Consider the following 16,913-nt stretch of genomic DNA (forward strand, 5'->3'; position numbering starts at 1 on the left):
TTTTCCTTATCTGTAAATACTTTCTCAGACTGTATCAGAGAAAGTCACTGGCTAGGGCTTGGGGATTCAATGACTCAGCAGAAGACTATGTTTGTTCTGCCACAAAAGCCTTTCATTCTGATCTGTCTGAGTTCCAGCTTTGTAAACCGGACAATTACTTCTTTCTAGATTACAAAAACACTGAGTTAATTACACAGGAAACTAGTAGCGATGACATGAAATCAATTTACATGTAATAATCATTTGTTGCTTATCATCCCTAAACAATTCAGATGTTATAAGAAGGTAAAAAATTCCTGTTATACCTTGATCTTAAAAACACACTACTGGGCTTAAACCTTTTTTTAAGGCAATAATCAAGCTTTGCCCCTGACTGTTGTGTCCATCAAAACATTTAAGATCCAGTGCCTTCTTAATATCCCCATTTATGTTATGGCCATCTAACCAGATTGATCCCCAAAATCAGTAGAGATCAGCACAGTGGTGCCTGAGGGGGAACCCCAATCTTAACTGAACTTTATACTTTAGTTTTTAAAAAGGTGTGAGGTGAACTGCAAGGAAATGGAAATTGAGGGTAGATGGAAAGGAGGCATCTTTAGTGCACCACCAACCTTTGACTACAGAAGAATGAAACTTCTTGGGTATTTCCAGATTTCCTTCAGAAGAGAGGCCTTTGGGTGCTGCTAAACCTTCAGTCACCCAAGAACTGTCTATGCCTTCAGAGAGGGTTTTTAAAAGGGTGTGAGGTGAACTGCAAGGAAATGGAAATTGAGGGTAGATGGAAAGGAGGCATCTTTAGTGCACCACCAACCTTTGACTACAGAAGAATGAAACTTCTTGGGTATTTCCAGATTTCCTTCAGAAGAGAGGCCTTTGGGTGCTGCTAAACCTTCAGTCACCCAAGAACTGTCTATGCCTTCAGAGAGGCAGGAAAAGGTTAGCAAAGAACAAAAGGAATCAGTTCAGAACAGGGCTGGAATGCAGGGATCCCATAAGCCTAGTATTTAGCTTAGTTCACTCAATTTTTACAAAGTCAGAAACATTCTTCTGCTTTCAGCACCCCTAGTGAGTGAGACCATAACCACTCCTCACCAAAGGAAATTACTTACCAGCAGATTCTTGGGGTTATGAGCCTGATAATATTCTTACCTAAGGTCTCCCTGAAAGATGCTTTCCATCCCCTGTCTGCTCCAAAGAAGTCAGTGTTAAACACCAGGAACAAGTTATTACTGGAGCTCTTAATATTCGGAGGCAGTTCTGAGCCACAGAATTTCCCGAGGAGAGGAGCATGGGTGTCTGAGCCATCATATACAGCCACATAATCTTTGTAGCAGGAGGGAGATATTTCAAGCTGGAAGCTGTTGAATCTGTAAAATGCATTTGGAGCTTTAGGTATCACATTTTCATTTCTTTTCCTGTGTTATGTGTGTTTTTAGTGCTTGAGGAAAGGTCCAAGTAATAGCAACAGCCAAAGCCATACACAGACAGATACCACAAAAGGTTTCTCTTCAGGAACAAGCAAGCAGAACTATTAACTCCATGGCAAAACATTCCAGCCAACCAGCCTCAAAGAAATAGTGACCCTCATGCACTGGGCCTCTTGCAAGGCAAGCTGTCAGCACACCTCGACTTTCTGTGAAGTAGCAGATCTCCCCTGTGCAAACATACCCTCTCTCACTTCTGCAAATTGCTCAGCCTGCAATTTCCTTGGGCATGTGAGGGGCATATAAAATGCAGGCTCAGAGTGCAGCCCAGCTATTTCCCAACATTTCCACTTAGTTGGGAAATGTTCTCTTAATTCACAATCAGCGTATATATGACAGAAGAATGTATCTATCTTTTAATTTCTCAGCGGCAAGATTTTGTGGCAGCCATATCCCTCTTTTAGGCAGGACAGCACACACTCAGAAGTATACTCTTTCCGGGTGGGTATTATTACTTGGTCTGTAAAGTGAGTACCAGCCTTCTAAAAGAATTATTTTTTTTCTTATATCAACTCACAGGAGTCTTATAACTCCTCAGAGGCTGACAGAATTTAACTAAGAGCATGAGCTGCGTTTTTACAATTTCTTAGCCCTCTTCCTAACCAAAGTGGGAAGTTACAATTGTGGTGATGTTTTGCACATAACAAGTTACAAAGAAAGATGTAAGGGAGCCTGAAGTTGATAAAGGGGGCTTCAGTAGCCATTTCTCATTTTAGTTCAGCTTTCCCCTTGGAAAAGGAAAGATAGAGAGAAAATTGTCAATAATAGCTGTCTTTAATTGGAATCAGAGACCTCCCTGCCCCCTTGATGACAAGCTGAACTTGGATTACATACTTGAGGGCCACTACTTTGCCATTTCCAACTGTGATGTAGTATGAGCAGTTCATGTTGTTGTGATAATCAAAAACTGAATGGGCTGGACTGCTGATAACACCAACAGAGCCATTGAAAATGCCACCACAAGCTGTAGGGGAAACAGAAAAAAAAAGGGTGGTTACTGTCTGAATACCAGTTTGCTCCTAATTCTCTTATTTCTTGCAGGAGCTCGTGTTAGTCCTCTTTTCAGCATAAGGAAAGAAAAGCCCTTGATAAATTAGGAGCAGTCTTCACTGTCATGCCTAGAACTGTTAAATCAGAGATGTGTATCAAGTTGTGCTCTGCAGTGGAAGACTAGAGTCAGTATTGAAGTAACAGGTTGTTACTAGTCCATGCCAAATTGCAATGGCTCCGTGTTTGTGTGGTAAAAGATTGAGCCTGATTTCAAGTGTGCTGCAGTAGGACCAGGGAGCAGCGGGATGGGGAGGGTGTCCTGTGCAGCAGGGTGTCAGGTGTATCTGGAGGAGCCCTGTACCCATTCTAGCTTGCCAAGAGAAACCTGGCTGATATGTGGGCAAAGAAATTCCCTCATCCAAATCCTGGCCCCATGGAAGCCTCTGGAAGTTTGGCACTGACACAAAAGCAGCCACAATTGCACACATAGCCCTGCCCCTGACTTTTCTGGAATAACTGTACACAGTGTGTCATCATCCCTCCACCTCCTGTTAAGGCTGGGGTGTTACTGTAGCATTTGTTCTGTGCAGAAAGGCAGAGAGGAATCCCCAGGTGTGGATTAGTGAATCCTGGGGACTGTTCCCCACCTCGCCTTCACTAATCCTGGGGACTGTTCCCCACCTCGCCTTGTGCTGGGACTCGCCAGCAGTGGGGGGTGGCTGAGGTGGAGGACTGCATACTTGCTCTCTGGCTGAGTAGCGAGTTAAACTCTGCATCTGTGAACTAAAGGCACTGCTTGGCTTCCTAGGGTTTCACACCATGGATGCCGCTGAGGCCAGGATGTGGCTAATGTTTGTTCCCAGCTTCAGTGCTTGAGGGGACAAAAACTATTATAAAACCAACTCTAATCTCCATTGTTAGCTTCAGCCTTTATTTTATAATCTTAACTTGGCAAAAAATGTTTCCCTGCGTCCTGTTGATAAATAGCTTAAAGCCACACACAGCTTTTCATGTTTTAAAGGACATGCCATTGCCCAGGCCATGATCTTAACAACGGCAGTCCCATACAGGGTGCTGCTGGATACACAGCCCCCGGCTCCTCAGCTGCGCTCAGGCTGGCGGCCTGGAGCACTGGCAGATAAAGGACAGGAGCCGGGAGGATAAAGAATCAGCATTATTCTACACTAGGAGGAGGAAGCCTTTTTAGGTTTTTTTTCAGAAAACAATACAACTAGAGGGAAGAGGAATGTTAATTGCTAGAATCTGCTTTGTATACAACAACAAGCTAATAAGGCTGCAGTCATGTTTCTCAAATGTCAGAAGTCACAAGCAGATAGCAGCAACTGACTTGCGTGAGTTACGAAGGTCTTTTCCATGAGTAACTGCACATTGTCATTTCTCAGTGCCCTCTGTCTTATCTGTATTAGGCCATTCATTTTACATAAAGAATTTAGCCTTGTGCTTTTTGCTGTGACTTTGAACATGAGGAATGCGTTAAGGGAAATACCAAAGTTAAGAACTCGCACTTCTCTCTGCAGTTAGAAAATGAAATAGCTTTCAAAAATCAAAGTACTGTCTCTACAAATTAAACCTAGAAAATACTAAAATTGGTTTTGAAAATAAAATTAATCTTTTGGGATATTTACATTTGTGCAGATGTAAATTCTAAACTCAGTTGGAAACTTCCTTTTCTAATACATATTTCCGCTTTAAAACAAAAGAGATCTCATATGAATGACAAAAGTTTTGGTGAAAATATTTATTAAAAAATAAAAATATATCTAGATCCCAAATTCTATTTACATTAATACCTGGCACTGCAAAAGCATCATCAAATGGAGGCATATAGCTGGGTCCATTTAAATATCCTGTTCTGGTTCCTATGTCGTATAATGTAGTCTTAGTATAACAGAATCAGACCATTCTCCTGTATGTGATAAAATCTTTTAAATCACTTAAATAAACTGGTGATGTTTCTCCTTAAACACTGTAAAAAACAAAAACAAAAAACCAAAAAAACCCCTGCCAAAATGGGTTGCATTTCTTTTCTACAGCAAAGAAAAAGTGTTCCAGTTCGCATTTCTTTTCTACAGCAAAGAAAAAGTGTTCCAGTTCCTGACTTGGTCCCATGTAGTGTTTTGAAATGAGAACTGTGAGATAACACATCAGTCAGAGACAACACACACCAAACAGTCCCATGTCCTGGTCATGAGAGCTCTTTTGGGCAAGTGCAGAGGGAATATGAACCATCTCCACCCATGTAAGGTACTCCCGAAATGAGGTACAACATTTCCTACACTGAACCATTATCCAGCCGGAATATTTCCACCACCTAAAGCACAGGACAGTGGCTACTCACCAATTGCTCTGTATCTTGCCTGGAATCCAAAGCCTGTAATGTGGGAGTCAGTGTAGAAGTTGAGCAGCATAGGTCCAAAGATGCTGAATGGGGCAGGGAGCTCATTACCACAGAGCGTGATGAGAGGATGCGGGGTAACCCTGGTGCCACTGTAGATGCTTACTCCATCATAAAGACAAATTCTGCTCAAGAGTGCTGGGGCTGCATGGACATATAATGCAGAAGTGTTAGCAGCATATTTTCTGTGTGATTTACTGGGCTGCAAGTATATAGACCTCACACAGGATAAGAATTAAATTTTATATTACTTTCCATTCCAGGATTGCGGGATCTCATTTGCTTGCTGAGGAAGCAAATGTCAATTTTTAACATGCACAAAAACTGAGGCAGAAAAAGGCAAAGAGACCTTGTATGTAAGACATAAGACTGGTCTCATTCAACACATTCTATCATCTGGAAAAGGCTTCAGGCCCCTTGAGTTCTTGGGAGTTCATAGTTGATTGAACACCATATATGAGGAGGTGAGAGGAACTGACAAAAGCATGGATCTCCTCTGCAGATCAAAGCAATGCACCTACTGTTACAGGCAACCAAATACCTGGTATTTCTCTCCCCTAATGTAGAAGTCAGCACTCAGTGCAGGTAATTTTAAATCATTAAGAGTGAGAATTTGGGAAAATGAAAAAATAGTCCATACACTAACATGTTTCAGAGCTGACGACTTCTCTCTGAATTCCCTCAAACTTTGGAGTACCAAAACCCAGATTGTTCAGCTTAGCTCAGAAGACAAAAAAATGTAAATTTAACCTTGCAGTTTGCCAGTGAAATGCTGTAACTGTGGCAGTCAGTGGAGATTTGGAGATGGCTGAGCAATAGGAAGAGAAACAATATGATTTTCAGAAGCAATCTGCTTTAGGGGGCAAATCAGTACAGATATTAGGGTGAGTGAAAAGCTGCCCATTCAGAAGCATTAAGAAACACAGAAATGGGGAATGTAGCATTCTACATTTTTTTTCCTATTGGTTTTTAGTTTCTCATTTGCAGTTAGTTTTCTAGAGGATCAAGCCATCCTCTCTGACTCCCTGCCCTACCTTCCTGACTTTCTAGCCACCTCGCCATTTGCAACCAGATTCAACTGAGACGAGAGATCTCAAATGAATTAAGTTCATATAAGTTTCATGAAGGTCAGTGGCTGAGTTAGAGTGCCAGAGGAATGTCCCCAAAGAAGGACAAGCTGTGCTTTCAAGCATAAGGGCTGTGAGTTCGGGCAGAGATCTGCTGAGCACCCTAGGAGCTCAGAGCCAGCTGGGAGCCACGGGCACGGGGAGAAGTTAGTGGTACCCAGGGTGGTACCACCAAGGGAGGTATGGTGGGAGCTAGAGAGGTTGGCTATCATGTGGGAGCAGGAAGGGAGCCACATGGGTTATGCAAGGAAGCTGGATTAATGCTGTCAGTGAAAAACAGTACACATCTACTGAAAACCAAGCTTCATTAGTTGTTAGGCTTAAAGAGCAACTTAGTGTTTTCTTTGCCTTTTTCTTCATCATTTACAAGCATAGTGGAAGCTGGGGTGCTACATGTTTATTGAAGTTAAGTTACCATGTTTAGCAATGTATTAGCAGCGATGGGGCAGTTACTTAAACTGCGAAGGATTAATCGGGAATTATCTAAATTTAACAGGAGAGGCACTGAGCCTACCATTGCAGAGGAGTGATTCCTGCAGATTGTCCAGTCAAAACAAGCTGCTTCCTAGTGTTGTAGGAAACAGGATGACTCGTATTGAACAGGATGACACATAGGAATGGAGTGATAATTCTGTTTCACAAGAACAACAGAGTCTTCCCAGCAGCCAGATATATTTTACAACTTCTCTGGAGTTTTAATTTAAAAATTCTTTCTCTCTCAATGAATACAATGTATTCTAACATGTTTTACAATTATGCTGATAGGGTAATACGGTACTAGTCTGACTCTAATAAGAGTAACTAAGCTGAAAACAACCAGCCACACCAGATAACTCATTACACTGTTAATTATAAAATAATTAATTAAAACTATTCTTCATGTCCTACTCTATTATGAAAATACTTGATAATGTGATACAGTTAAAAAAACATAATCAATTTTAAAATACAAAGAAAGAAATAAAGAAGCAGAGACAAGTGCGATTTCAGAATGGAAAAGATTTGAGAAAGAAACTCAGGTTCCTTTCTGGAAACACTTTGGAGAAAGGCATGAAGTGAAATGGATTTCTCAGCAAAGCAAAGGTCCACAATACCCATCACAAGTTGTTTCGAACTGCTGCACTGGAAAGAATAAGGTGGTTGACATAGGATTGTGAGCAAAAGGCTTAATTTCTAGCTTTGAAACCTCATTGTTTGGGCCAATATCGTTTACGACCCATGAATCCTGGCAGGACTGATGATTGTTTGATCTCTATCCTGTAACTCACCACTTGTTTACACTTTTCCTTAATTTCTCACCATACTAAAATGCATTATTCTGTAAATAAACCCCAGCCTCAGATTCCTCTATTCTATCTCCTCACGTCATACTTCCAGCCTCTACAGATACTCAGCGCATCATCAGCAATTCTTCTCTGTGGCTTATTTCCTCTAATTCTATCATCTTTGATCTTTTCTAGACCAATTACTGTCCCTTGCACTACAATGGAACAGCTTTCACGAGTCTCCAGAGATCTTTCGTAGCCAGATGTCAGACCCACACCCTCTTTGAGCTGACAGGCACTTTCCACATAGCTAGCACTGTTTTTCTTCATAAAACTTGTCTACTAAGGGCTTTTGTTCATCCTTCTGATATTACTGTAATTCTCCCTTTCAATTCATCCATGAGGATTCAATGAGACATCTCCTCTCCTGTCTTTCTCTCTTTATCTCCACATTAGCTCTATGTAATCTCATTTGCAAGGACAGATGCGAGTACTATCTCTATGCTGACGACCCCATAATTCTACTTCCCTCCTCCAGGCCTCGTTCTGTTCAGACTAAAATCTTATTTCTGTCTCTCAGGAAAACCATTCAATAGGAGAGCTTTTTTCACCCCTCAAGTCTTCCCATGCATCTTCTGTCTTTAGAGCCTCATCATTTTGCCTGCCCTCATTAGGTCCATGTCTATGATTTGGGTCTCTCTAGGTCTTCACATCCAGGCTAGATGTAAATATTGTCGAGTGTTTCCAGTTCTTATCTTTAAGATAAACTCATTCGTATCCTTCCACATACCTATGACTCTCACCCAAAAAATAGTGATTAATCCAACATGGATACAGTACCATTCGTTCCTCTAGCCTTGACAATTTTTCTTCCAAATACTGAGATCAATTACTTGGCCTGACGTTATGAACATATCCCTCTTTCTTTGAATTGTGTGTATTTGCTTTCAAGGCCTTTTGTTATCTATCTGCACTCTATTTATCATCTCTTGGTACCGCTCAGCATTGATACATTGACTCCTGCCTCCAAAGTTCACATGATAAGAGCTTCAGTTGTCCTTACATTGCATTTTGAAATACGCCTTTGTGTTTCCATTTAGCAGAAGTTTCTGTCCAGTCTCATTATTCTCCATAAAATCATTTATTTGATATGATGCCTGCATAAAAACCTCAACCAAATTTGGACCCCTAACTGATCACTAGTAACAATGTCCTCTTTCCATCTCTCTGTCTATAGCCATAGATTCTGTTTCATTTTGTATTGATGCAGAACCCGTCTTTTTGTTTAAAGTTTGTAAAACTTAAAATAATGAGGGTTTGGTTCACAACTGTGGCTTCTGGTATGAATGGTAATACAATTAATAATTACTAATGTAGGAAAAGTATTACACAGATATATACTCCTGTGCAATATATTAACCTTCTCCATAGCACAAGATACTATTTTGAAAGCAAGGAATTACAGGTCTTTCATATATATATATTTCCTCTTCCAAAATAATCTATTGCAAAAGTTGTCTATTTTCTGAATTGCCTGGTAACAACTGAGAAAGCAGACAGAGAAGACTCCAAAATGAAGCTGTGACCCTATCTCAGACTGCAAAATTACAGTTGCATGTTTAAAAAAAAAACGGAGAAATAAACAAGTTATTAAAACATTTTTCATGTCGACATGGTATCAACACAATGCAGTTATTTTGTATGGACAGAGTATAAACACTACAGAATTCTAAAAGCAGATACTGCAGGAGGCCCCCATCCATTTCCCCTAATTTTCCGTGATTTGGAATTCAGACTTTATTGCATGTTTTACCCATACTTGAAGAGTATTACAGCCATTTAATAATACACTACCCTAGCTGTCCTAGAGGTGTATTTGTAGGGACATTAATCTGAATAAAGCTTATGAACAAAAGATGGATGTGATTAATTATTTCTTAGATAGCAAGTCTACTAAGATAGATAAGGTTTTTTGACTAATTCTAATATGTTAGATTTGTGTAGATCTTTGATCCGAGGAGGGAGGACAGATGGAAGATGACATTTATCAATGTCGCAGAAGTGGCGCTGAAAAAACAAATTCACCCCCATTTGTTTGGTTCTTTATAAAACAACCAAACACAACAATGTAGGTGGTACTACAAGAAGCAAACGGCAACCTATGCAGCTTCACAAAACAGGCAAATCAAAAGAGAGGTTCTGTAACCGTATTCAGTTTGGCACAGGAAGAGGCATTCTTCGGGCTGCAAGGAAATTACAGAGACTAAGCCGAACTCCATTCATAGGGTTAATCTTGCCTATGTTTTGCTGCCTGTGTCTTAAGGATCTTGTGTAAGCTATTGTCTATGGCTTCCTGTAATAGTCAATGGGTAATGAGAGTGAGAGAGGCCTTCAGAAGGCAATTCCTTCCACCTGTACAACACATTTGCTTTTTAGTTTAAAGCACTACATTTTTCACTTCACTATAGGAGGAGATAAGTCTAGATGATAAATCCAAATTAGACATTTATTTTCAGGGGCTCAAAGTCAGATAAAAACAATTTTTCTACCTACAAGGAAGCAGCCAATTTAGATTAAATTTTGATCACAAAATCAACAAATGCAGTTTCCTCCAGTTCTCTCTTGCTCTGTTACTTGCTATATTTAGTGCTTAATGCATATTTAATATATAGTACATGCATGTCATGTTCTTTTGGTTCCAGATACTGACATCATTGTATTATTGCTGTGGGTTAACTAACTGCCTCATTTGGAGTCGTTCTTTATAATCAGAACAGGCGTCTCATCATAATTGAAAACATAACTACTCTACAGCAGAGATCTGTGACTAACCCATGAAGTCATTCAATTTTTTACCAATGTGTCACTGCACTATAATTACCTTCTACCTTCTAATTTTCTGGAAAAGATATCTCAACCAGTTAAAGTCAATGAGATATGTATGCCTTTACAGACATTATTTTAGATACTTCATTTCATTACTAAACAACCATGAAAAAAAAATCGGATTTCTTTTGAGAGGTCAAGTAGGTAGTAAAGTATGTTAATTGGACATGTAGCTAAACTTTAAAAACCCAATCTAGAACATTTGTACTAGTATGGTTAAGATTTTAAAGGCCACACAGCAACAATCTAAGCAGGTGCAATGCTTCCTTGCCTATGGAAGAGCTGGAAATGTTTTTAACAGATGCTGCCAAACATTGCTCTGCCTTTGCAAAGGAACTAAGGGAGTTCATGCTGGAAACCCATAGGCACATGTGCTAAACATATTCAGTGGGATGGATGAATATGTTTTCACTTCTGCGTGGTAGTTTGCAAGATGGTGGTTTCAGTCTTCTTTCCAATTCAAACCCAGGCAATTTCTCTTTGCTACAGGGTTGTATTTTAAGATTTTGTGAAAAATATTAGTAATCAACTACTGGAGAGTGTCATACTTCCTCTTTTATAACCAGATGTCCTTTAGCTCATATCCAAATTTCTTTTCTTTCATGTGACTAAGAACTTTTAGTTTGTGTAGCCTAAGGAAGCCTGTAACAATAAAAAGCAAATTGCCCTGCAAGGAGTAGAATATTTGTAGTATTTATTTAGGTCTATGTTTATTATTATGTCTGTATCACTTACCTCTTTGCTTTAACGTTCTTAATAATAAAAGCTTGAGTTCATTTATAAATTAACTGAATGCACAGACAGAATACAGATCAGTAATGTTCTCATAGAGGTGTCAAAATTGGCATCATCTGATTCAGCCTAAGGTTTAGTGTGTCTGCTGAATAATAATGTCTTCTACATAAAGAAATTATGTAATTTCTGTGGTTTACATTTAATTTAAAAAAAATTCTTAAAGTAGCAGTTTGTATTGGGACATGAAAAAAATGTTTCAGATAAAATCATAGTCAAATCAAATCTTTGTCTCAAACCTAAATTAAGTTTGGACCAGAATACTTTTGAATTCAAAACAGTTTGCAAACTTAGAAAGAAAATAAAGGAAGCCTATTTTCTGACTTTATGATTTGATCTGAAGAAAAATTCAAATTATGCACCCCAGGTTAGTAACAAATTACTCAAAAATCTCTTTGTCTAGGTGACTTGAAGGGAACCAAATTAAGATGGCCTCAAAATATGTGATGCCACCCAAGTAGTTTGGACATACTGATTCCTCTGTGTTATCATGACATCTCTACCCATAAAATTTGATCCTGTCAATCAAAGTTGGGAAAGTTTTACCATTCACACTAATGAGACCAGGATATTATACCTGTTATTTCTTGGTTAAATGATGCCAAGTTTGAAAATCTCAAGTGACTTTTGTTGATGGGTATATACAGGGTAACAACTTTTATACATTTTCAGTTACTGTAGTCTTTCACCTAGTTTCACATTTATATGTTTGTACATCCTTATATGACACCTGAGTATATTTATATCCATTTTATCAGTTAGAGAAAGAGAAGCACTGAAAAGCAAAACAGCTGGCCTAAGAGCAAAAAGATGATTATAAGACTCAATGGCAAAAAAAAGATGGGAACAAACACTCAAATTAGCCACAGTCACTCTTATACTCCAACCACCTGACAAATTCCCAACTTCATTGCTGCAAGATATTCAACGAATGAGATGTATCTTCACTCTTCTGGAAGCCGTCAGTGACACAAAACTGAACCCTGGAAACTCTCTCTGTAAATGTTGCCTGTAAATGATTTTCAGAATGGACCAGCAAATTAAACCATCAACCATTTTCCATGATAGAAGACTGGTATGTTTTCAAGTAAGAAGTTACACTTCATAGTACATACTGAAATTATGAAGAACCAGTTACCTTCCAAGTGGAAAGTCTCAAACTCTAGAATCACCAGTGACTGTGGTCCCTGATCTATGATATAACTGCAGTTCAAGTTGTTATCATACTGACTAGGGTAGTTAGGAGAGACGATACGACCTGAAGGACTGGTGAAATTTACTCCGCATCCTGCAAACATAAATAAATAATACACAGTTATAATCCAGGTGATAACATCATTCTGGTTTTGCAGTGAGAAAACCTATAATGTACACAAGGACCTCATCTCTCCTTAAGAGTCTGGTCAAAAAAACAGGGAGAGTAGTATATATCAGGATGGCAAAAGTAGGTCTTACACACACAGAGAGCAGTGTTTTTAGGAAACATAGGGCCTTCCCGCCTACAGCCTCACACAGTATCTTTGTGTGTCTTAGGTAAGACCAGGCCATAGCCCCTCAGTCCACTGACCAGAAGGACACAGCACTGCTGTTCTTACGGGTTGGGAGCCTGCACATTTCAAAATCCCTTAGTACATACAAATGTAGCTGAACTGGATGGGGGGTTATTGGGGCACATCAGCAGTTTAGCCTCATTTGAAAATGCCCGTGTTAGTCCAAGTGGTACCATTTTTGCTTCATGCTTGACAGCCAGGAGGATGCAGTCTGCTGTAGGGCCATCTCTGGGTTGCTTTGCTATACGCAGAGGCAAAGCAACCAATACACTGCCACCCAGAACTTCTCAAGCACACAGAACTGTTCATTTTCATGGAACTCCTTCTGATCCTAATGACTTGCATGGCCTTGGGGTTTCTCTTTATTTTAAGCTACAGGCTTAAAAGAGTACAGTGCACAGTGAAATGCTGGTATAAGATTAGGAACAGCCATACAAATCCTGTGATTGTCTCCACTAAGATGTGGTTAGTTGTTACTGACAGCATTAGTGCAGACATAAAAACAAAAGCAGTTTCAGTTCAGAATTCTGTATGCTTCAATAGCGTCTTCCTCTAAGCATTTCATTTCTCACTGTTTTAATCTGAATCCAGTGAAGGGAAAGTGGTTTCCTTTGGCAGCATCCTACAAAAAAACCCAAACAACTGACGGCAATTGAGCACTACCTCCTACACTTCTGGTAGGTTTGGCCGTCACAAAGCACATGCCATGGTGAAAGAAATGGAGAGGCCCACCCAAGAAATGCCACTTGAGCTACATGAAATGCAAATACAACAAAGCAAAGCTAAGGCCAGAGCAGGTGGTGAGAAGTCATTTCTTCTCCTGACAGCAGTTTATGTGAAGGGCATGGACTACACCATACACAGGAGAAATTACCACAGTTTCAGCACGTGCCTTGAAAAGAAGAACAGAGATGAAAATTCTAAAGGAGGAGCAGATCCTTTTTCTTTTTTAAGAAGATTATAGCTTTAGCTTCCAAGCAGTTTAACTAAAGAGAAACAAATTCTTAAAATTTAAAGCCTATTCATTTCTTTTCAGCACACTGAAAAGGCAAAGGTGACTAAGAATAACTACAAAGTTATAGCTGCATGGAGGATCTTTGGCAAGTCCAACACTGGAGCACACAGTAGCTCCATTGCATTCAGTAAGGAAACTCTTGGTTTCAAAAGCTGGGCAGAGGTTTCAATGCCTTGTGGGACTGAGGTCTGAATTGCTACACACAAACCAAATTAATTCAAAATGGACTAATAGAGCAGCCATTTGGCTTTAATGTTACTTACTGCTTATGAAAGATGCAGAGAAACCTGGCCCAGGAGCATCCTGAGACTGAAATACTGTAGTTATCACATTGTCTGGAGCAACAACAGGATCAGGAGCTGAACTTCCACATCCTGTGGTTAACAAAGCTGCTGCTTCTTCATCATTTCCCCTCCATACCTGAAAAGCCCAGATTGAAAATGGTTTAGTGCTTTCAAAGCCTGTGTAGGTTGTGGGAACCCACCCGGAATTGCATATGCAATTGTTCTTTCCATAGACTTAGGGTAGGATTCATCTCACACTGAATCTTAGAGATCTAAACTGGAGCTAATCACTCTCTGTTTACTCTACAGTCAGTGGAGACAAAAAGACTTCTCCAAGGAGCGAATCACAGAATAACTTAGGTTGCCAGGGACCTCTGAAGGGCATCTGGAGGTCATTTGCTTGAACATCTGCTGATTGCAGAGCCAACATAGATCAGGTCCAGGGAACCAGAGAAAAATATTTTATGCATATCATTACCTACCTCCAATTTGTCTCTGCTAACTTATCTCCATACACCCTATGACTAGGAATATCTGTGTATACAATGAATTATTAAATCCAATCCTTATATTATTCATAAGTCAATAAAAACCAAAGCTGTCGTGCGAAGGTAATATAGAAGCATCAAACTGGAAGATCTGGATCCTTAATATCTGGTCTTGTTGATCAAAAATTATTCCCATTTTTGTTATGTTGTAATCACTTGTTCAATGACAAGTATCAAATAATGTAGAGAGTTAACAAAATAATATAATTCACAAAAAATATAATAAAGACAAATACACAATTTTTTTAATATTACTTCAACAGTACCAATAGCCAATTTAAGTTTAATCAAACCATGCATTCAAGAAGCACATGCAGGTTTAGGTAGGTATTTAAGTGAAACCCTCTTCAGGTAATTACTTAAAAATGTACTTGAGGCTTACAGTTTAAGCACTAAATTTCAACACACATATAAAATGAAACATAGGCATAAATGTTTGATGTTTCTGAGTGCTTAAATAATTTCCTGAATCAGGACGTTTATTACCAAGAATTTAAAATGTCTCCTTAAGAAGAAAGAAAAAAAAAATATTCTAATAATAAATTATTTTTCATCAATGTGTTTGAACTTTTTTTTACTGGTACTTTATACCAAAAATATATTAAAAACAAATAATATTTGGGTTTTAAAATAATGTGTTTGAAAGAAGTCTAGTGGAACTAGAACAACCACATGAAATTGTGATTGCTCTAAGCAACCATTCTAGAAAGGGTTAGCCAAGGGTTAGTCTGTAAGTGTAGGCATATGAATAACCTAATTCATCTGGCCAGGTGTTTGAGGCAATGGATGCTCAAAGGATTAATATAAACAGTCCACGGCCTGGCCAAGATTTTGCAAAGTCACTATTGATTTCGGATTCCTCTTTTTAGGCTGCTCAGCTTGGAATGAACTGAAGAAACTTACACCTGTTCCGCACTTTTTCATATCCAGACACCTTCATACATCTCAGATTGGACATTAGAAACGGACGTGGACATCACCAAAAATTTCAGATTTTTCTCTATGGAGAAAATCTCCAGTTGACATAGTTTTGACCATGCCATTCAGGACAGTTTAGAAATTTGAAATTAAAGCTCCTTTACTGGGTGGCATTAAGACTTTCATATTAGTGTAATTTATTCTAACATATTACATCAATTAATCGGAGGAGCAGGCTATGAAAAGACAAATCTAATAGTATTTTTTTCCACAGCCTTAAAAAATGAGTGCAACTGTGGTTTGTAAGTTAGTATTGTATAGATCAGATATACAACTGCTCAAGTCTTCCTACATGTTGTCAAGTTACGTTTGCCCTTTATTTCAAGTGGGAGTTGTACTGTTGTGGAGAAAATGAGCACAAAACCACTGAACATATGCCAAATGCCTGAGAAAAAAATGACACTGAAAAATTCAAAGCATGTCCACTCCATTCTATTGCTTTGAAAACAAGTGGCTCTTGACAACCTATGAAAGGTAAGAATGCTATCTTTGTTTTTTGAGATTAAAAAAAGAAGGATTAGTGCAACTTGGACAGTTTACACACTTATAAAGAAGTTTGTAGAATTATAGTGTCACATTCCTGTTTTTTTACTCACTGGAGTAATTGAAAAGGTCTTTTCATTACACTACATTTTCTCATTATTTCCTGGTTCCAAAGACATATGTACTTTTTTCATATTTTTCATTTTTGGGCAGCACGTAGGGTGATGGGACCCTGCTGGAGGTGGAACCTCAAGAACTGATAAAAATTAAAAATATATACAAGTCAGTTCTCAAGGCATACAGAAAATTGACTGTATTGGTACAAGGACTTCAGTTTATATTTCCTGAATTTTGTGCCTTGACAATCCTAACCATGACACAATTGCAAAACAGGATTCTGGAATCATGACTTCTTCACTGCTCTGCTGATCTAATGCCAACAATTATTTTACCTTCACATAACTGCTCTGGCAACTTCCATTGCTATCTGGGATCTGGAATTTACTGTGGAAGTTCATCTCCAAGTGTTTGCTTTCATGCGTAATGATGGTCCATGTGCATCTGGTGTTCACGGGAAAGTTTTGAGGCCAATGAGGAGACTTGATGATACCATTATCTGAATGAATGATTCCACCACATCCTGGAAAAAATAGCAACAGGTGGGAGAAATGTTCAAATATTTCCTGTTGGTGTCAGCTTTGAACGGCTGCTTGCTTCTGTGGCTGCAAGAGTGAGAGAGGACAGCCCTGACACCCATTCAAATTTCATTTACCCCTCTTTTGCTTAATTTTCCTTCTCCCACCCCTGCAGCAGGGAGGTAGTAACACTCTAAAGAAGGTCTGTCTTTGTACTTCACTTTCTCTTCTTCACAAGCTCCTTCTCCTTGCCAGTTCATACCCTTTTGCTCTGGTCCACCTAGACACTGCTGACAATTAGGACTACTGCTCACATAGACACTAAGGGTCAGAAATACATTAATGAGGAGCTTCTCCTGAGACTGTGCAGGTTCCTTCCCACACCCCACAGCATGCACATCATGACTGACAGCCATTCAGAGAAGTACCCTGGGGGGGGGGGGGAACACTCAACGGCGGA

At 39.2% G+C, this 16,913-nt stretch overlaps 1 protein-coding gene across 1 annotated transcript in view; it reads right to left on the minus strand.

The window, feature by feature from the left end:
* CUBN (cubilin) overlaps positions 1 to 16,913 on the minus strand; it is a 147,179-nt gene that overhangs the window by 15,207 nt on the left and 115,059 nt on the right. Inside the window, exons 54-59 of the mRNA XM_009275697.1 lie at positions 16,271 to 16,458; positions 13,789 to 13,945; positions 12,099 to 12,248; positions 4,834 to 5,034; positions 2,319 to 2,448; positions 1,150 to 1,367 (exon numbers count right to left, since the gene is read on the minus strand). Of these exons, the coding sequence (XP_009273972.1) occupies positions 1,150 to 1,367; positions 2,319 to 2,448; positions 4,834 to 5,034; positions 12,099 to 12,248; positions 13,789 to 13,945; positions 16,271 to 16,458 (1,044 nt within the window). The remainder of the gene's footprint in view (positions 1 to 1,149; positions 1,368 to 2,318; positions 2,449 to 4,833; positions 5,035 to 12,098; positions 12,249 to 13,788; positions 13,946 to 16,270; positions 16,459 to 16,913) is intronic.

This window comes from Aptenodytes forsteri, unplaced genomic scaffold, assembly GCF_000699145.1.
Source record: "Aptenodytes forsteri isolate BGI_AS27 unplaced genomic scaffold, ASM69914v1 Scaffold172, whole genome shotgun sequence".
Classification (NCBI taxonomy): Eukaryota; Metazoa; Chordata; class Aves; order Sphenisciformes; family Spheniscidae; genus Aptenodytes; species Aptenodytes forsteri.